General features: G+C 42.2%; 1 protein-coding gene across 2 annotated transcripts in view; it reads left to right on the top strand.

The window, feature by feature from the left end:
* Positions 1 to 21,735, top strand: part of LOC126476721 (DNA replication licensing factor mcm5) — a 94,116-nt gene that overhangs the window by 43,570 nt on the left and 28,811 nt on the right. For both annotated transcript variants that reach the window (XM_050103564.1, XM_050103565.1), the window contains exons 4-7: positions 2,129 to 2,301; positions 3,779 to 3,934; positions 5,252 to 5,333; positions 11,891 to 12,134. In XM_050103564.1, coding sequence (XP_049959521.1) covers positions 2,129 to 2,301; positions 3,779 to 3,934; positions 5,252 to 5,333; positions 11,891 to 12,134 — 655 coding nt within the window. The remainder of the gene's footprint in view (positions 1 to 2,128; positions 2,302 to 3,778; positions 3,935 to 5,251; positions 5,334 to 11,890; positions 12,135 to 21,735) is intronic.

The raw sequence follows: 21,735 nt of genomic DNA, 5'->3' as shown, positions 1-21,735 counted from the left end.
TTTGGCCAATTTTGAGAATGACACTATTCATTGTCATTTACATAACTATTGTAAGAAAAGGGAACATCCTACTCTGTCTAAATTACTCGTGTCACTTCAGAAAGATGGTCTTTCTAAAGGAAACAAATTTTCATTATATACATTGCCGAAAGACATAAGCTTTAGCTAATCTGTGTTTAACAGATGTAAAATATTGATGGAAAGGATAGATTTAGTTGTGTGGTGCAGATTTCTGTGCAGTATCATGATATGAGATTCAAAAATATACTATGGATAGATAAACCCTTGGCATTCATTACTTAGAGGCTGGAGTGATGAAACGCCTGAGGGGACCATGGCAGTGCCTGTTGGAAAAGAGAGCCAAATAATTGTTTTACATGCAGATATAGTGGACAATTTTGTGCCGAAGTGCCTATTAATGTTTCATTCTAAAAAAATTCAGGTGATTACGACAGAGAGATGTGCAGTGTGGTTTTCAGAAGCAGATTGAGATGCCGCTTATGATGAATCTGACAAGTCCATTAGTGATCATCATGTACAGTTTCCCTTATCATTCCATTGTTCATGATGACACCAACTTTGGCAATGAAAAAAGGTGATAGTATTCAGTGGCTAAAATGATGAAAAGTGGATTTCAGAGGTTTGAAGGAGGCAGAATTTCTTGAAATTGTGGCACAAAAGAAACCATAATTTCCAATGTACGTAATTGGTGAAATTGTTAAAAGGCACAGGCATGAAGTTGTTGGGCTTCCTCCATACTGTTGTCACTTAAGTGCCATTAAAGGGTTGTGGGTGCAAATAAAAAATTACATTGGTGCAAACAATAAAAAAATTCATGGTCTCCAAAGTTGAAAATCTTTTAGCAGCAGTCAGTCAAGTAAGCGAGACCTGGGCAAAAATTGTAAACAGTACTGCAAGTATTCTCAGAGAGGCAGCAAAAAATGAAGGCATAGTGGAAGAATGCGTAGAAAATTGAATCATACATATGGGAGGGAGCAGTGATAGTGTGAGCTGTACTGAAGGAGACAATTTTGAATGCTATTCTGACAGTAATGAGGATTGTGTTCTCCTATTAGCATAACAACACCACACAAGAATTTTAGGAGGGAGCATGCCATTGACCTATTATCATATTGTGAGTACCATCTTCAGATTATAACTGTTAATATACTGATAAATTATTCTGTCAGGTTTGTAGATCTGATTAATATAGCTAATATTTAACAACAGAAACAACTGCAAATATTCAATGATTTGCAAAATTGGTTTTCATTTCAATTGTATGGTTTGACAAATAACTATGTGGAATAATTTATACTGCTGCAGTAACTTTTTACTCTTATTTTATTAGTCCGATGTATTTCGGCAGCATGCTGCCATCATCAGGTGCATTATACAGTTACTTATACATCAGCTGATAGGTTATGTTCAAATTATTCCACATAATCTTATAAATGCAGTCTCAGACCTCAGAGCATCCATACAACAGGGATAAATTTAAAAATAACTTGATATTACAGCATATTATATACTAAGTAGTTCTCAATTTTTTGAGATCATATATTACAGGTAGCAATTGTGAATACATTCGTGTGTACAAATATGACCTGCATGTTGTCAGTGCTTTCGTTTCTTGTGCTAGAGAAAGTGTGTAAGTTGTAACTAACTGGGTGCGAGTCCTGTAAGCCACGTTCAGCAACATTGCAGTCTGCCTCCGTGAACCGTCAGTACCAATCATGTCTTACGGATTATAGTGTAGGACTTTGTTCTTTGTTTATTTATGCCTGTTGTTGTTTGAATACCGCACTGAACATTTATCACTAATTGTGTATGAGTGCTTATAGTACCCATTATCATTACAAATAAATAAATACGTAAATAACTAAAGTATTGAGTTATTTGATACTTACAACATCTATCACTTCCGAGATAAAATCAATAAACATTGTAGTCCATGGGTTCTGCCATAAAAAATGCTCGATACGCGGTACACATGTTATCCTTATTATTTGCTGTAATCTACAGTTTCCTTTTCCAGCACTTTTTGATTGTTGTGATTGAGAAGAAAACTTTGATCTTATGTTATGCTGTGAATAACTTTTTATGTTATTTTTTCTGTTTTCTGTAGTCTGAAACAGTGTCACGGCTGGTGAAAATTCCAGGAATTGTTGTGTCGGCATCTGGTGTTCGTGCAAAAGCAACACAAATAGCTATACAGTGCCGTTCCTGCAAGAGTATTACAACTCATTTGGCTGTTAAGCCAGGTCTTGAGGGTTATGCATTGCCTCGGCGGTGCAATACGTGAGTTTATGCAACTATTTTATTTTCACACATGACATTTTTATTTATGTGATAATATTTAGGTCTTGAAGTTTCATATGTTTGTACATATGTAGTTGTTTGGCTGACTTGCTGGTTTGTATATACCTGTAAAATTGCAAACAACCAGAACGACTGGCCAGTACCTGGCTTCAGGAGGTGAAACTTTCATGTTATGTAGACACATTAAAAGTTTTAGTTCTTCATGGTAGTTGGAAAGGGCAGGGGTTTGGAAGATGGAAGATTGATAGCCTTGGGAAGGAGGGGCAGGTCAGTCAGGCCCCTGGTGATTTTCTCCCCAGATTTGAACTTTCTAAAACTCTTGACAGTGACTGCTTAAAAACTTCTGACCATAGGTAGGGTAAAAGCTTACGAATGTCTTAAAATTTTGCTGTTGGCACTATTATTCATTATTATTGTTAGTTGCCCTTTGCAAATCATGAAGCATTTGTATTGTGTGTGGTACTGGAGACATTGTGTCACGTGTAAAGGCAAATTAGCTAGAAAAGATTACATTAGATGCATATCAGAACATTATCAGTAGATATACACATGTATGTTTTGCCAGTTTTTCTACATTCTCGCCATTATTGTCCAACCAATTACCTACGTGCCATGGGCTAGCATTTTTAGAATTCTCTGCATAGAATGCAATTCCAACTTACTGAACAATGTGGATAGAAATTTACACATGAGAAGTAGACATTTTTCATGTATTTTTGAAGCACAGATACCACAATTTTTTTTGCAAAATTTGTTTGTGTGGAATAGTTTCAGTAGATCTGAGGGACACCAGTGGGCATAGACTGACTATTTGCATTGTGCATTGATGTAAGATATATGTTGTAATTGGCCGGAAGATGAGGTGAGAAAATCCCATTGCATCCATTCAGTTTCGGTCCAAGAATGTTGATATGTCACTGCCTGTAATCTGTGAATATATGTCAACCCTTCTGGAGGGTATCTTTCAAATTTTTGATAAATTAGCTTTTTCAATTAATTCGCTGCGATTTTACTCTGTGGAACTGGGGATATTGGGACCAAGTTGGCTGTTAATGTGTGGTTTTCTAGAATGTCACTTGCTTGTTCAACATGATTTTTTACCCTGATGTTAAGCTTTTCAGTGCTCTTCTCATTGCGTTCATTCATACACCTTTTAAATTCCTGCTGTTTTAACTTTTCGTTCATTCACTGCAGAAAGTCTATAAATGCCATGTATACTTTGTGAATTTACCTTAATTATGTTTTTTTGTGTTGTGATATCTAATTGTCTGTTGCTATCACAGATGTCTCATGTGAGTGATAGTTGACTAAACATGTACTGTTATGATTGTTTCATGGCTATGTCCTGTTGTGGGTTTGTTCATATACTTGACAGGCTTTTACGTTGGATACTACCGAGGTTGTACATTTATGGGGTTAAGCCATATGTCTTATCTGTTGCTAATTATTTTTTCAGGGAGCAGGCAGGTCGTCCAAAGTGTCCTTTGGATCCTTTCTTCATTGTCCCTGACAAGTGCACCTGTGTAGACTTTCAAGTTCTGAAATTACAAGAGTTGCCTGATTATATTCCACAAGGAGAGATGCCACGTCACCTTGAACTTTACTGTGACAGGTATGCATTGCAGTTATGTTAGTTTAAATGCATAGCAGTCTTTTCTCTCATGCTGATGAGTTAATTCATGAAGACAGCATTGACCACAATAAACAAATATCATTATTGCCCTGGTCAAATGATGATCGCCATTGTTATTCTGTCATCTTGATGACAATTGAGCGAGGGGCCATCTGATTGACCACAAGGAGGAATTATTACCTTAGGACATAGCTGCTTCCATTTATTAACTTTGTTTATATTTCTGGAGTTAGTGTGTACTACAGAGATGAATATTTGCATTCTGTAGCACATTAGTTCTTGCTGTGGAAAAGAATAAGCTAAACAGTTGCACATGTATCTAAAGAAAAATTGGAAAGAATGTCAATTTTGTTTATCCCACACATTGTTTCTTATTTTTTGACATGCACATGTTTAACTAAGTTAGGAAGCTGAATCTATCAACTTCTGCTTACCTCGTTATGGAACACAGCAGATTAGCCATCAACTTTGAGCTTGTTTTGAATATCATAATAGTTAACTAGAAGTAAGGATAGTGTGAATGTGATGACTCATTTTTATATAAGTTTGGAATCATAACGCCATTAACACATACTTCATGTGGATATCGTGCTAGAAGTGAAAGTCAAAGTGAGGACCAGCGTAATAGTCCTGGAAATTATTGGAATTTTGATTTAAGAACTTCATGGTAATGTCTGTTATTGGGTCCGGGATAGGAAGCAGATTGATACAATGCATACACACACCATTCATATACAAAGTGATGCATGCAATGTCTCTTTATAGTTTTCAAAAGTTTTACAATGACAAGTACCATGAGATGTGAACATGTACTTCAGATTGTAGGTTCTATTGTGGTATGTGTTTTCAGCCATTTACCTTTTGTTCATACTTACCATGAGAATGCAAACAAAGCATGAATTTACAAATTTATGTTGCATAAACACTCCCTCTTCATGTGCAACTCGCGAGTGAATAATTTTTATTTTGCAGTTTTTGCTTCTCATTTTATTACAAGAGAACAGAACAAAACTTTGCTATCCAAATAATATTGTGCACATTAGTGACACAGCCTTGCTGAGTGGCAGAAGGGTGGAGGAAGTAATAGAAAACAGGATGCATATTTAATGACTCCATTTGATACAGTGGCAAGTACCCCCTGCCATGCACTTCACAGTTGTTTGCAGAGGAAGGTTGTGTTTGCTTTTACAATTTAATGCGAATTTCCTGATGTTGCAGTGTAGGGAATTTAAAATGATAGAATATACACAATGTTAGTATTTATAACTAATGAATCTATCCTAAATTCACATACAGGTACCTCTGTGAGCGAGTTGTGCCCGGCAATAGAGTCGTAGTACTGGGAATCTTCTCCATCAAAAAAGTTTCAAAACCCAAGGTAAAATTACTTTAAGTATAATCGTTACAATACCATAGAAGAAAATTAAATTGCTGTTTAACAAAATAATGTTGTCAAATGCTTTGTTGATAGGGCACAAATCACTGTTGTGGTAGTGGAACATCCACAAGCTTTTTAAATGTATCAGTATAATATCGATAACAAAGTGCATCTGCTGTCTTTCTTAGCTCTGCTGTTGAAAAAACAGGAGATGTTCATTATTATTTATTGAGAGCAGGCATTGCATGCACGGGAAACAGCAACAGTTGAAATAAGTTTTTCAGGACAGCCTCAAGTCTTACTCAATAGGTTTTATTGACTGGTTTCGCTTTATAATATTAAAAGAGCATCATCAGAATCTTTGGGGTTTACAGTTTCAAGTGCAGTGGTTGGCTGATTGCATTGTTGGTCAATAAAACCTACTGAGTGCGATTTGAGGCTGCCGTGAAAGACCTTTTGTTATTGTTTAACTAATAAGTTTATTAATGCTTGCCTTTCAAAACTGTTGTCCGGAAATACACATAATGGGCTATCAATTATCATGTCACGAAAGGGACACACACTTATTATTTGATTTGTGGAAGATCACATCCAGCTTTGAACTCCACATGCTTTCTTCGCATTGAAAATCTGTACATTAACATTAAAAAAATTGAAATTATCTAAATTAGAAAGCTGCAATATTTGCATTTGTGTCTGCACAGTTGCAAGTACACGTATAAAAGCTGGTGTAAGTTTAAGTTTGAAAGTTGATGTTTTAAAATAATGTAAATTCTGGGAAAAACAGCCACTCGCCTACAGCAGACTGATGTTTGGCGCCATTGATAGGTGTAAAAGTAAATGATACTTAAGCTTTTTAGCTCTTACTCTTTTTCTAGCAAAAGTACACATATTCATATACTCAATGACGCAGGCACCCAAACACACACTCCTGTCACCGCAGGAGTTTTGCATTTTGGTGTCTGCCTAGATGTGTTTACTTTTGATAGAAGAGGAGACCTCGAAAGCTAGTGTGAATATTGTTTGTTACATGTGTTTGGACACTATGTTTCAGTCTGGTATAGAGGTGAATGGTTGTCTTTCCCTTATTTTATGTAAAGTTGATGTTTTGTTTTGTCTGTACTAAATTCCTTGCTTCTTTGCTGAGTTATGGAAGAAATTGGAATGTAAAATTCAGGTGTAAGTTACTGATAAGAAGTTGAGTGTGATAATATCTAACATAGACAAAAATAATCTTTGGATATTATTTTAAAAGTACTTGGAAACACCACTTTTACATTTTTCAAGATACTTCAAAATGGTGTAAAATATGAGAAATAACTTTTTAAGTGGTAGAAATTATTTATGGTCCTGCCTTGCATTTTCGTAGTGTATGTGTAGTATAAGTAGATAATAGATATCAAAATACCCACTAGGGACTTGTTTATTAGGCAATATAGGGTATCTGAATTTTGTACACCATCCTTTGCTGCTAACAGAACTGGAACTGGTAATTGTGTGGGAAGTAGAAATGTTTGATCTAATTTCATTCATCGTCATCGATGTTTTTGGGAAGCATGCAGTTGTTATTCATTATTTAAGAATGAAACGCTGCACCAGTTACTTATTTTTTCATGCTCAATGCTTTTTGAGAATTTATTCTCATCGTCAAGTGCAAATATTCATGTATTTTGTGTGATGTGTGCATATGTGCTGTTCTATCTCTCTCACTGTGTAATAGTGTTTTTGGGGTTATAAGGTATGTCACCACCTCCATTATGCCTAAAACAAACATGTATATGCACACATGCAAACCATCATTCACATAGTTTGTGAAGGAAATTTCTCAAAAAATACTTAATGTAAATATTTGCACTTGACAAGAAGTTAAATTCTCGAAACGCGTTTTTGTACGCGTGAAAAAATACGTAACTGGTGCTGTGTTTTATTATTTAAACAAAATATATAACTTGTGCTGTGTTTCATTACTTAAACCAGAAGCATTTTAGCAATGCAAAAACTCAAAGCTTAGCAAAAAGTGTTTTGAGAATTTATCTTGTTGTCAAGTGCAAATATTTACGTCAAACATTTTTTATGAAGTTTCCTACACGTACTACATGAGTGATGGTTTTCATATGTGCATGTGTGTTCTCTGTGTAAAAGTGGGCAAACAACGAAACACGGGAAATATGCGTTCAAGGTGCCGTGACAATCACGAAGTTGTACAATGGCAGTAGGGACAGTTTCAAAACTTGTGATCCCTCGTTATTTGAATGAACCTAGTTGTTCCAGTTTTTACCATTCAGATCTGTTGAGTGGACTGCCATTGTGTCAAGAAAGTTAACTGCATAACATTTGTAAACACTATTGAAGGCTAAAACCAAGCCAGCAGTATTCTTGTTTAATAAATCAGTTTTTTCTGACAAAAATTGTTTCATAAAGTGTAAAGGACAGGAAAATTAACAATACGTTAACGCAAAATCAGGACCAAATTAACAATGTGAACACAGGAAATTTGATGCAAGCCATGAAAAATGTTGTGAATATTGGGAAAACATTAATTCTGTAAAAGTGGGGTTAGTTGTAATTTTACTGCTAATATAAACACGTTTCATTTTGGTATTCAGAGAATAGTTTTATGTCCATCTGCATCATGAGACATGATTTGAAAAACCCAAGAAAATTTGTGTGATTCATTTGTAACTTATTTTATCTGAATTTTATGGTTGCTTGTTGGTGTGTTAGGAAATATTGTTAGTAGAGCAAAAATTCACACTTATGGTACTTGGTGAGGTGTTTCGTGGTGTTTCATGTTGTCGTACTCTTCAAGCACGATCTGTCACCCAACATATGTGTATGTCAGTTTAGTAAGTAATTTCTGGTCACCATTCTCGAAGTTAATTACCTGTGTGGTTGTGTTGTGCACTGCCACATGACAGTTTACTTGGATGTCTTCTCTCTCTTGTGATGTATTGGTGCCGGAAGAGAGCTCTACTAAATGATGTAAACAGCTTAGTGGTAATTCTTCTGTATTTTGCGCCCACTGGTTTTCATACACAGCTTCAGTTACAATAATGGATGAACAGATCTTGTAGCTGAGGACAGACACTTGTCTTACCATGACATTAGTGATCAAAATGAGTGACAGTTCTGAAGTTCTGAAAAAGATGATTCATTGTTTCTGCTGGTTTACATTCTTGAGTACCTCTCATTGTTCTGCGACCTCAAAGGCACCATCAAGCTTTGGCACCCAAAGAACAAGCACTCTGATACAGCAGGTGGAGAGGCTTATTCGCTGTCATGCCTTGTTGATTTCCAGAGCTTATGTGACTTAAGTTTTATCTGCACAGAGGTAAAACGAGAACATCCAGGGTGGGACATTTTATCCTTACCAACTACGTAAACAAGCACCTTTAATCAGCCTAAGAGAGTAAGAGTGGTACGTGTTATGCCAAAGTATCCAATGTTACACTACAAAGGACAGTTGTTTGGCTTTTGTAAATGCATTTTCATGAACGTGAAGTATGTAGTATGTCTTTGACTCTAGCTGAGTAAGATAACTGGGAAATGATAAGTTTTCTTCATATTCTAATATCCTTTTGGAGCAATTTTAAAAATAAATGGGGTAAAAATGCTAATGGCTGTTGGTGTGGAAATGGAAAATCCTTTGTGGAAAGTGACTAAAGTTAACAAGCTCATCTGAAGGTTTAACATTGTCCATCCTGGTAGTGTCTTTCGACCGCTCAACTATACTCTGCGTAGAATGAGATTTTCACTCTGCAGCGGAGTACAGTGGTCTTAGACCATTAACGCGTCATATCTGGTGGAGTCCCCCCAAAGCCTGTGAACACAAGACTGTAGTCCAATCTGTGAATGATGGCGGTTCACACATGTCGTGGCACAGACAGGGATTGCATTGTTGGCAATTCCAAGCGACATTTGCAGTATGTGCATGTGTGTTCTTTCCGCTTGAAGAAAATGTGTATCCTGCAAATTGTGTTCATTGCTTGCCTATCCAGAATTTATCACTTACCACCACAATCAGTAATGACAACTCACAACAAATGGAAGAGAAATTCACTAAACAACTTACTACGATCATGTTTAATGCTCGCATTATCTATGGATTTCACAGCAGAGTGCTCAGAACACTTCTGAATGCTCATTGCCTGCCGGAGAATGCGTGAGGTAGACGCGCAAAACAAGCTTAAAATCGACCGCGGTCGTTTTTGGAAAACATTAAATGAATGAGTCAGATTGTCATTTCAGATAAAGTTCGCACTCTTTTTCATATTCAGTAGTGAATTACATGTTTTTATGCTGTTTGGTGAATTTCCCATGAAGGGCATACGTCTCCTCTTTGGTTACATTGAACAAAATAATCATGTCATCTACATAACACCAGTAATAACTGTCTTGTCAACAAGAATTGATTGCCGTATAAAAAGCTTATTTTCCATATTTTTCTTGAAGTACTTGGTCCTCCAAGAGCACTGGTGATAAGTACCGTGATCTGCTCTTCTTCCATGCCTTCTCTGGACAGCACTTCTGCACTCAGTCCATACCACCAGTGTGAGTCTTTTAGTCAGGATAATCTTCAATGTCCTGGACCATGTTTCCCAGTAGTATTTCAAGTACTGATTATGATACGTGGTTTTTGTTGTGTGTTATATGCCCAAAGTAGAGTTTTCTTCTCACATTGGTTTTGAGAATTTGTAAGTCTTTGTTCATACAGTGAAACACTGCCACATTTATCACTTTAGCTGCCTGTGATATCCTTCAGTGTGGCCACATTTTGAAATACTTCACATTTCTTGTGCAATACTGTGGTAAGTGCCCATGACTCAACTCCATCAAGCTGGATACTGAATACGTAGCATCAAAGTAGTCATCTGTGAAGTTTGATACTTTACTTCATGACTAGTCAGAACTTTATTTTCTGGAAGGAACTTTTTTCAAAATAATAAAGAAGAATGTTAGTTCTTAGCATCAAGCTACAGACCATAGCTATGCCTTTACTCTGCTTGGATTTTTTTTCATTTAAAATGGAGTAGTTGTACAAGATCCGTTTTAAAACTTTGGCAACTTCAAAGAGTTCTACACCAATATTACATCCTGTGATGTCAGCAATGCAGTGTGGCATTTTGTTATACATTTCCAGTTCATATGGCTGCTCTGCCTGAGCATTGTGTAACACTTACCTGTCCAGTCACCCAAGAGGATGCTGTCGGGTGCGTGCCATTTTAATCACTTATTTTTGTTCCACTGTGGCATGCTGCAGACTACTGCTTGAGGGTTTTACTTATGACAAACAGTCATGTATTTGGGAAAATACTCTTGGATTGTTGTACTCAAAGAAATAATATGTTGAAGGCGACTTCTGAGCTTGCGTTGTTTCTACTGAACTGTATCAGTTTCATAATTCTTAATTTGCAGTTAATGATGACACTTTCTTTTTGTTCTACAACACACCATTGTCTTAATAGGTTTGATGTGTGCTTTAGTGACTGGAAGACTGACAAAAATCAATATTATTTATTTTTAACAATCTAGGAAAAGACAGATGTCTACTTACTATAAAGAAGACACGTCAAGTTGCAGACAGGCACAATTAAGAGAAGAGACTTGTGTAAAGCTTTCGGCCACAGCCTTCATCAATAAAAGGGAGACACACACACACACACACACACACACACACACACACACACAAGTAAGCACACCTCATGCACATATGACTGCGAACTCCGGCATCTCGAGCTAGAATGCAAGTATCACTTGTGATGCAAGCAGCAGTCTGGAGGAGGTGGGGAAGGGAAAGGGATAGTAGTGTATGGGTAAGGAGAGACATGAATGCTGTCTGGTGGAATGTGGAGGAACTAGACTGCCAACAGTCACAGCCTCGGTCTCTCTTTTACTGATGAAGGCTGTGGCCAAAAGTTTTTTAGTTATGCCTGTCAGCAATTTAACATGTCTTCTTTGCGGTAAGTAGCAATCTATCTTTTCTTACATTGTTGATATTGCTACCTGGAGTATCCATTATTATCAGTTTTTATTTCTCAGGTTGTCGTAGTCACTTAGTTGATACTTGTTTCTCATTTTTAATAATTGATGGTGTTAATGAAACATGGTTGTGCAGTATGTGTAGGATGAGGAGTAAAACAATGCAAATCTGCTTTGTGTGTTCTTAATTCCATGTTCACTGCCCTGGTTCATGTAAAGTTCCTTTCTTTCTCCTCTTAATTAAGGCAACTTTGTGTTGATGAAGTTGGTACATCAGTTTGTTTCTGTCTCATAACAGACGTTTGTTTATAGTTTAATTTAGATTCTCTCTCTCTCTCTCTCTCTCTCTCTCTCTCTCTCTCTCTCTCTCTCATGTGCACGCATGAGAGAGAGAGAGAGAGAGAGAGAGAGAGAGAGAGAGAGATTTATTAGTAGTAAAACTATTTATTGAATATCCTTCATTGACAACAGTATTTTGATTTTTGCTGATACAGAATAATTGAATCTTCCAATGATGTTATGTCAATAATGAAGTGATAATGAATGATGTACAAATGTAGGTATGTTTATTTTGACAGAGTCGTGGAAGGGAACGTGCGCTTGTTGGTGTTAGAACACCATACTTGCGTGTTGTAGGCATCAGGATTGATGCTGCTGGTTCTGGTTTTAGCAGTCCACAACCAGTGACAGCAGAGGAAGAAGACTCCTTCCGTCGTTTAGCAGCTAGTCCAAATCTATATGAGCGTATTGCCAGAAGTGTTGCTCCCAGTATCTTTGGGTTTGCAGACATCAAGAAGGCAATAGCTTGTTTACTGTTTGGAGGTGAGTGTAAAAACTATGTAATGTTGTAAAACTTCAAGATATATTTTCATGTTTACTGCATATTTGTGCTTGCTTTTAGTACCATAGTACTTGAATTTCCTGTATTAAGAAGCTTCTAGTTGCTATTTTGTCTAAACTGACATGGTGAGACCATGGTTGTGTACAATTAATGTAGGTTGATTCTTACAAAGAAGAAGACAGCAAATGGCCACTATTAATAATGCTATTTATTCAAGTAAATAGCACCATAACAGGTTTCGAATTGACAAATTTATCATCAGACGGCTATTCACAAGATGCACTTTACATAGTCATCAGTTTTCGATTAATTTTTTTTTTTTTTTTTTTTTTTTTTTTTTTTTCCCTCCCACTGCAGCAAAATATTCTTGGTGTGTTGGTGCCCTTCTGTAGAAAACAATGTTAGAAGCACCCTATGTGAACATAACTAACCTCCAAATGATGTAATACAGAGTAAACAAATGTGTGGGGTTAAGTGGTTATAGTATTTACATCAAAAATTCTGCAAAATTTTGTTACAGAGTTGCAGGATTGTATTTTTGAAATATTGCAAAGTATATGCAGCACTTACATGATTTGCATATCACCACACACACACACACACACACACACACACACACACACACACACACACACTAAAAAGTATTTGCCACATGTGAAGTTGACACAAAGACGGCAGTTTCACAAATACAACAGTGCCAGAGATGTTCTCTCTCAGATATTACAATATATAGATTACTTTGATTTCACAGTATGAATGTTTATAAAGAATAAATGTAACATCATGAACGATTGCAACACACAGATAAACTTTACATTATGAGCATATAATATTGCAGACAAAGTTGACAGATGCAGTAATCAGTTTGTGTTAATGCTACTTACAAGGTATTATGTAAACACTGTGCCTGGATATAGCACAATATTATGAAACTGCCATCTTTGTGTCAACTTCACATGTGGCAAATACTTTTTGGTGTGTGTGTGCGTGCGCGGGCGGGCGGTGCTTTGCACAATATGGTGATATGCAAATCATATAAGTGCTGCATATACTTGGCAATATTTCAAAAATACAATCCTGCAACTCTGCAACAAAGTTTCATGGAATTTTCGATGTAAGTACTATAACCACTTAACCTCACATATTTGTTTACTCTCTATTACATCGTTTGGAGGTTGGTTATGTTCACATATGGCGCTTCTAACATTGTTTTCTACTGTAGGGCACCAGCACACCAAGAATATTTTGCTACAGTGGGAGAATAAAAATAGAAAACTGCCGATTATGTAAAGTGCATCTTGTGAATCTTGTGGCAGCCGTTTGATGATCAACTTGTAAGTTTGAAAACAGTTACAATGCTATTTACTTAAATATCATTATTAATAGTGGCTGGTTGCTGTCTCCTTTGTAAGAATCAACCCACATTACTTCTAGTTATTCATAAATAAATCTGTTAGCCTGTCAATTGATAGTCCATAGTGGTATAATAGCAAACGTTTCTTTTATATTGCTGGTACCAACTGTGAAGCAAGGTTTAAATATACACTGTTTGCTTTTTTATTGTAATGTTCAATTAGTTACTGCACATTTTGAACAATGTCAGATAATCATTCAGAATATGAGTATATGCTAATACTATGCTTAAACTAACATTTTCAAGAACCCAGTACTGTGACTTCCTGCAGGTTTTAGGTGGTGGTATGTAGTAAACATCAGCTTGTGGAATGCCAAATATTATTAAGATCTTGTAATTCAGGTTATAAGCGCAGTATAGTTTAGCTTTAATGTGGTAGTCGTGTGATGATGATCTTAAGTTTCAAGTAAGTGTGAAGAAATGAAATACAGTTAGCAGATCCAAATAGCATACATTTATCAAAGTTTCATACCCCCTGCGGCTCCGGGGTAAAAATAGGCCCGAGGTATTCCTGCCTGTCGTGAGAGGCGACTAAAAGGAGTTTCAACCGTTTCGGCCTTCCATGTAATGGTCCCCCTTGGGGTTTGACCTCCATTTTTCAAAATTCTACAGAAGTACGAGCCTTTTGGGGAAGGACACCTTACATGGTGTACCACTGGTCCTAAGTGCACTAAGACCTTGGCACTCAGCATTGCACCGGCATTGTAACCATACCCACTATTCCTCAAATTGGGCCTAAACGCCTGATGGGTTGTCCAAGTTACGCCCATAGTGCATCTCCACCTGCACCAGCGATCATGATGGACTTTCCATGGCACCAGAAATCCAGCACGGTAGCCAGCCCGTTGTGGTGGGGTCGTCATGTACCCTCTAGGTTGTAGCCCCCTGACAACACAGGGATCGTACTGCCGATACCTGAGCTGCACCCTCCCCACATCGGCCAAGGAGTAGATGCCCGTCTCCTTGGGGCATCAGGACTCCCGGCAATGGTCATCCTGCCAGGTGGCCCTTGCTGCGGCTGGGTGGCACCCGTGGGGAGAGCCCCTGGTCGGAGTGGGTGGTATCGGGGCGGACGTTTCACAGATGAAACGTCAACATGTATCAGGTCGCTCTGCGGCCGAGTCTTTCAAAAGAAAAGGTACCGTTTCTAGTTCTGGTTCTCCTGCCCTTTCCCCCTTGGCCACTCCATGGGAGGAGGGACAGGCCCGCCGGCTTGGGGCGAAGTACTTCCCCCGCTATTTGGTCTGTTCTCGAACCGATGGGGGGACGTTCGCCACCTCCAAGCCCATGTTCTTTGTTCAGCACATTGAGGACGTCTTCGGGGAAATCGAGGCTCTCAGCAAGATGCGTTCAGGGTCCGTCCTTATCAAGACCACCTCCGCCACACAGTCGGCGGCGCTCCAGGCGTGCGACCGCCTAGGGGACATCCCAGTATCCATTGTCCCACATCTGGCACTAAATAGGACGCAGGGGGTTATTTTTCATCGTGACCTCCTGCTACAATCTGATGAGGAGCTCAGGGCCAACCTGGAGCGCCGAGGCGTGCATTTCGTCCAGCGAGTCCAGCGCGGCCCCAAAGACCGTCGCATCGACACCGGGGCCTTTATCCTCGCCTTCGAGGGGGACGTTCTCCCGGAGAAGGTAAAAGTGATGTGCTACCGGTGTGATGTGCGACCTTACGTCCCGCCTCCTATGCTCTGTTTTAGGTGTTTGTGCTTTGGGCACATGTCATCACGGTGTGAGGCTGAGCCCCTTTGTGGCGATTGTGGACGTCCTCTTCGTGAGGAACATACATGCACCCCACCACCTCGGTGCGTTAATTGTCCTGGCGTCCACTCGCCTAGATCCTCAGACTGCCCCGCATATCAGAATGAGAAGAAGATACAAGAAATCAAAACTTTGGATCGGCTCTCTTATTCTGAGACCCGGAAGAAGTACGACCGCCTCCATCCCGTGCCATTGACCACCTCGTTTGCCTCAGTTGTGTCCACTCCTTCCACGGTATCCTCACCCCTATCCTGTCCCCCCTCCGCCTCCTCCGCCCATCAGGGGGCTCTGCCTCCGCCTCCCAAATCCCTCCCTTCCAAATCCTCCTCCCCTGTGGCCCCCACCCCCTCTGCCCCAGGGGCCACCCTTCCTCCTCCTCCTCCCCCCACGCCCCCTGAGAAGCGATCCTCTTCTCAGGCGTCCATCGGGGAAACGTTCTGGACCCCAGCTTCCGAGGTCCGGCGTTCCAAAACGGACCCCGCGCGTGAGGACCTTCTTCGGGTCCGGCCCACCATCCCTGTGCCTCCTCGGCCTTACAAGAAGGCCTCCAAGAAGAAGTCTCTATCCCCCTCTCCACCCCGGCGCGTTTCGTCTGACGCTCCATCCGTGAGTCGCTGCTCCCGGCCGTCCTCAGTTTCGCCGGGACGCTCTGCTGCCAGGCGCTCCGCCGGCCTTTCGTCGGCAAATGATGCGGCCCGTCCTACACAACCAGGGACAGCGGCCGCAGCTGGCGACGAGTCGATGGAACCGGATCCGCCTCCCGTCGGTTGTAGCGTAGTTCCCGCGCAACCTGGCCCTCCGCGGCCGTCGAGGTGACCAGCTCTTCCCCCGTCTCGTTCCCCCAACCTTTTGACTAGCGATGGCGTTGTTTCATTGGAACATAAGAGGTATTCGATCTAATCGGGAGGAATTACAACTGCTGCTCCGCCTGCACTGTCCGCTCGTCCTTGGTCTCCAGGAAACCAAGTTGCGCCCGACTGACCGTATTGCCTTTACCCACTATACCTCACCCCTGTGGACGGTATCCCAGCTCATGGTGGGGTCATGTTACTCGTTCGGGACGATGTTTATTACCATCCCATCCCATTGACCACCCCACTCCAAGCAATAGCTGTCCGCATTACTCTTTCTGCTTTTACTTTTTCAGTTTGTACCATCTACACTCCACCATCATCTGCTGTTAGTCGGGCTGACATGATGCACCTGATCGTTCAGCTTCCCCCGCCGTTTTTATTGTTTGGCGACTTCAATGCCCATCATCCCCTTTGGGGCTCTCCTGCGTCCTGTCCAAGAGGCTCACTCTTGGCGGATGTCTTCAACCATCTCAATCTTGTCTGCCTCAATACCGGCGCCCCGACTTTCCTTTCGGACTCTACTCATACCTACTCCCACTTGGACCTCTCGCCCGTCGGTTCGAGTGGTATGTCCTTTCTGACACCTATTCGAGCGACCACTTCCCCTGTGTCGTTCGTCTCCTGCAGCACACCCCCATCCCCACGTCCTTCGAGCTGGAACATACTGAAAGCTGACTGGGGACTGTACTCCTCCCTGGCGACCTTTCCGGACCACGATTTTCCCAGTTGTGACAGTCAGGTCGAATACCTCACGGCTGTTATCATCAATGCTGCCGAACGTTCCATTCCTCGTACTACTTCTTCTTCACGTCGTGTTTCCGTCCCCTGGTGGAACGAGGCTTGTAGGGACGCTATCCGTGCTCGACGACGTGCTTTACGCACGTTTCGCCGCCATCCTACGTTGGCGAATTGTATAGAATACAAACGACTCCGAGCGCAATGCCGTAGAGTCATCAAAGACAGCAAAAAAGCTTGTTGGGCCTCTTTCACCAGCTCCTTTAACAGTTTCACTCCCTCTTCTGTCGTTTGGGGTAGCCTGCGCCGGCTGTTGGGCATTAAGGCCCACTCCTCGATACCTGGCCTGACCTCAGGTAATGAGGTCCTTGTTGATCCTGTGGCTGTCTCCAACGCCTTTGGCCGCTTTTTCGCGGAGGTTTCAAGCTCCGCCCATTACCATTCTGCCTTCCTTCCCAGGAAAGAGGCAGAAGAGGCTCGGCGACCTTCCTTCCACTCGCTGAATTTGGAAACTTATAATGCCCCCTTTACTATGCGGTTCACTCGAACGTGCGTTTGCACTGTCCCGGTCCTCTGCTCCGGGGCCAGATGCCATTCACGTTCAGATGCTGGCACACCTTTCTCTGGCGGGCAAAAGCTTCCTTCTTCGTACCTACAATCGCGTCTGGACCGAAGGTCAAGTCCCCATGCGTTGGCGTGACGCCGTTGTTGTTCCTATACCCAAACCCGGGAAGGATAGACACCTTCCTTCTAGTTACCGCCCCATTTCTCTTACAAGCTGTGTCTGTAAGGTGATGGAGCGCATGGTTAATGCTCGGTTAGTCTGGATTCTTGAATCTCGACGACTACTTACTAATGTCCAATGTGGCTTTCGTCGCCGCCGCTCCGCTGTTGACCACCTTGTGACCTTGTCGACATTCATCATGAACAACTTTTTGCGAAGGCGCCAAATGGTAGCCGTGTTCTTCGACTTGGAGAAGGCTTATGATACCTGTTGGAGAGGAGGTATCCTCCGCACTATGCACAGGTGGGGCCTACGCGGTCGCCTGCCCCTTTTTATTGATTCCTTTTTAACAGATCGAAAGTTTAGGGTACGTGTGGGTTCCGTATTGTTCGACGTCTTCCTCCAGGAGAACGGAGTACCTCAGGGCTCCGTCTTGAGCGTAGCCCTTTTTGCCATCGCAATCAATCCAATTATGGATTGCATTCCACCTAATGTCTCAGGCTCTCTCTTTGTCGATGACTTCGCGATCTACTGCAGTGCCCAGAGAACATGCCTCCTGGAGCACTGCCTTCAGCGTTGTCTAGACAGCCTCTACTCATGGAGCGTGGCAAATGGCTTCCGGTTCTCTGAAGAGAAGACAGTTTGTATCAACTTTTGGCGATATAAAGCGTTCCTTCCGCCATCCTTACATCTCGATCCCGTTGTTCTCCCATTCGTGGACACAACTAAGTTTCTAGGGCTCACGTTGGACAGGAAACTGTGTTGGTCTCCACATGTCTCTTATTTGGCGGCCCGTTGTACACGTTCCCTTAATGTCCTAAGAGTTCTTAGCAGTTCATCTTGGGGAGCGGATCGCACTGTCCTGCTTCGCTTGTATCGGTCCATAGTCCGATCGAAGCTGGATTATGGGAGCTTCGTCTACTCGTCCGCTCGGCCGTCCCTCTTATGCCGGCTCAACTCCATCCACCATCGGGGGGTACGTCTTGCGACCGGAGCCTTCTACACTAGTCCTGTGGAGAGTCTTTATGCTGAAGCTGCCGAGTTACCATTGACCTACCGGCGCGACGTACTGCTGTGTCGGTATGCCTGCCGGCTGTTGTCTATGCCCGACCACCCCTCTTACGAGTCCTTCTTCGCCGATTCTCTCGACCGTCAGTACGGGTTGTATGTGTCTGCCCTGCTGCCCCCCGGAGTCCGCTTCCGTCGCCTGCTTTGACAATTGGATTTTGCCCTCCCTACCACCTTCAGAGAGGGTGAGAGCCCGACACCACCTTGGCTCCAGGCTCCGGTTCCTATTTATCTCGACCTCAGCTCACTCCCGAAGGAGGGTACTCCGGCTGCAGTGTATTGCTCATGGTTTGTCGAACTTCGTGCTCGACTTGCCGGTCACACCTTTATTTACACCGATGGCTCCAAAACTGACGATGGTGTCGGCTGTGCCTTTGTCGTCGGGGCCGCCACCTTTAAATACCGGCTTCTCGACCAATGTTCCAGCTTTACGGCCGAGCTTTTTGCTCTCCATCAGGCCGTTCAGTATGCCCGCCGCCACCGCCATTCATCGTATGTACTCTGCTGTGACTCACTCAGTGCTCTTCAGAGCCTTGGAGCTCCCTATCCGGTCCATCCCTTGATTCAACGGATACAGCAGTCCCTCCATTCTTTCGCTAATAATGGTGGTTCTGTCAGCTTTCTGTGGGTTCCCGGACATGTAGGAGTGCCTGGGAATGAGGCTGCGGATGCTGCAGCCAAGGCTGCAGTCCTCCTGCCTCGGCCAGCCTCCCATTGTGTCCCGTCATCTGACGTTCGTGGGGATGTATGTAAGAGGCTTGTGTCGTTGTGGTGGGATGCTTGGTCATCCCTCCAAGGAAACAAGCTCCGGGCAGTAAAACCGCTCCCAACTGCTTGGACAACATCCTCCCGACCATCTCGGCGCGAGGAGGTCCTTCTGACCAGGTTGCGGATTGGGCATTGCCGGTTTAGCCACCGCTACCTGCTCTCCGGTGATCCAGCCTCGCAGTGCCCTTGTGGTCAGGCATTAACAGTGCGCCATGTTTTATTGTCGTGTCCCCGTTTTAGACAATTTCGTGTTATCCTGTCCCTGCCATCTACTTCACCGGATGTTTTAGCTGATGACGCTCGAGCAGCTGCTCGTATTCTGCGTTTTATAACTTTAACTGGCTTGTCCAAAGACATTTAACCTTTTTACTTATTCTATCTGCATCTTTGTCAGGTACTTCTGGTGTCCCCCCATCCCCTTGAGTTTTAGCAGATTCCATTTGCTGTAACACCAGTGACTGGGCGCTAATGACCTCAGCAGTTGAGCGCCCTTACACCCTACCCAAAAAAAAAAAAAAAAATCAAAGTTTCATAAATGTTTACAAATATTGTAAAACTCAAAAGACAAGACATCCAAATAAAATAAGAATTTTCTGAAAGGCAGTGTATTTGATCTTATCAAACTTGTGTTAACATCTGTTTTGAAAGTGTGACCGGTAATCCCAACTTGAGTTGACAGATAAGATATTTTAATTTTTCCCTCTGAAATTCTGCCAAGTGTCTATGATCTTATTGCCCAGAATTGTATAAGACAATATACAAGTGCTGCTTGATCAACTGACTGTTGTAAACCAAATAGATAGGTAGGGCTTCATTCATAATGATAACCTTTGAAACCTCCCTAAGGATGGTTCATATGACATATTTCAGCTAACCAGAATCAATGTGCAGAAGTCAACTGCATCTGTGGCCCAGGTCAGGGTTTACAATTGCGGTAAACGTCTGGTCCCTTCTGTCTGAACTGGAGTCCTTTCCGTTACCACCTCTCCTCGAGATCCATTCACATATACTTCAATGGAGTACACCTAGGCCGCAGATTCTTCTGGACCTTTCGCATTGCCTTCAGGACTCCGTTAATGCTGCAGCCCTCTGCTATCACCTCCTCCCAATTCTTGACATGTACCGGAGCCAGGAAGTGGTTTACACCGACTGGTCGATGGCTGATGATCACGTAGGCTTTGCATATGTTCGTGGAGGACATATTGAACAGCACTCCTTGCCAGATGGCTGCAGTGTTTTCACTGCAGAGCTGGCGGCCATATCCTTTGCTCTTGAGCACATCTGCTCATGCCCTGGCAAGTCATTTCTCCTGTGTACTGACTCCTTGAGCAGCCTACAAGTTATTGACCAGTGCTACTCTTGCCATCCTTTGGTAGCGTCTATTCACGAGTCCATCTATGATCTGGGATGGTCCCGTCGTTCAGTGATGTTTGTGTGGACCCCAGGACACATCGGAATACTAGCCAATGAACTCACCAACAGGCTGGCCAGACAGGCTACGCAGAAACTGCTTCTGGAGGGGCATTTCTGAAACTGACCTACGTTCTGTCTTACGCTGCAGGGTTTTCGGCTTTGGGAGATGGAATGACGTAACAGCACGCACAACAAACTGCGTGCCATTAAGAAGAGTACGATTGTGTAGAAGTCTTCCTTGCGGTCCTCTTTCAGGGAATCAGTTGTCCTCTGCTGGCTCCACATTGGCCATATGTGGCTAATGCAAGATTACTTCCTTTGTCACAAGGACCCACCTTAGTGTTGCTGTGGCTAACAAATGACGTTTGTCCACCTCTTTGGTGGACTGCCCACTTTTAACCGCTCTGCAGTAGAATTTTAACTTTCCCAGCACCCTACCTTCGATGTTTGGTGACAGAGGGCCTCAACAGCAGCTGTAGTTTTACGTTTTATTCATGAGGGTGGGTTTTGTCATTTGATGTAAGTTTTAGTGCATGTCCTTTGTCCCTCTGTGGCCTCCACTCTAGAGCTTGTAGGGTGGAGGTTTTAATGTGTTGCAGAGTGGCTGGCTTCTCCATTTTATTCTCATGGTCAGTCAGCCATGGTAATGTTCTCTCTTGTTTTGATCTCTTCTGCATGTTTCTTGTGTCTCTCTGTGGATTTGTTGTCCGATTTTGTCCATTTTTAGTGTTTGTTGCCCTTCTGTCATTGTTGTGGTTTTCTCCTTTCTTCCAGCTGTGTTTTGTATGTCTCGATTATTTTACTCCCACCCTTATGGAATTATTTTAATTGGAATAAGG

This window comes from Schistocerca serialis, chromosome 1, assembly GCF_023864345.2.
Source record: "Schistocerca serialis cubense isolate TAMUIC-IGC-003099 chromosome 1, iqSchSeri2.2, whole genome shotgun sequence".
Lineage (NCBI taxonomy): Eukaryota > Metazoa > Arthropoda > Insecta > Orthoptera > Acrididae > Schistocerca > Schistocerca serialis.
Note: the sequence above shows the minus strand (reverse complement) of the source record. Positions and strands in the feature narration are given on the sequence as shown.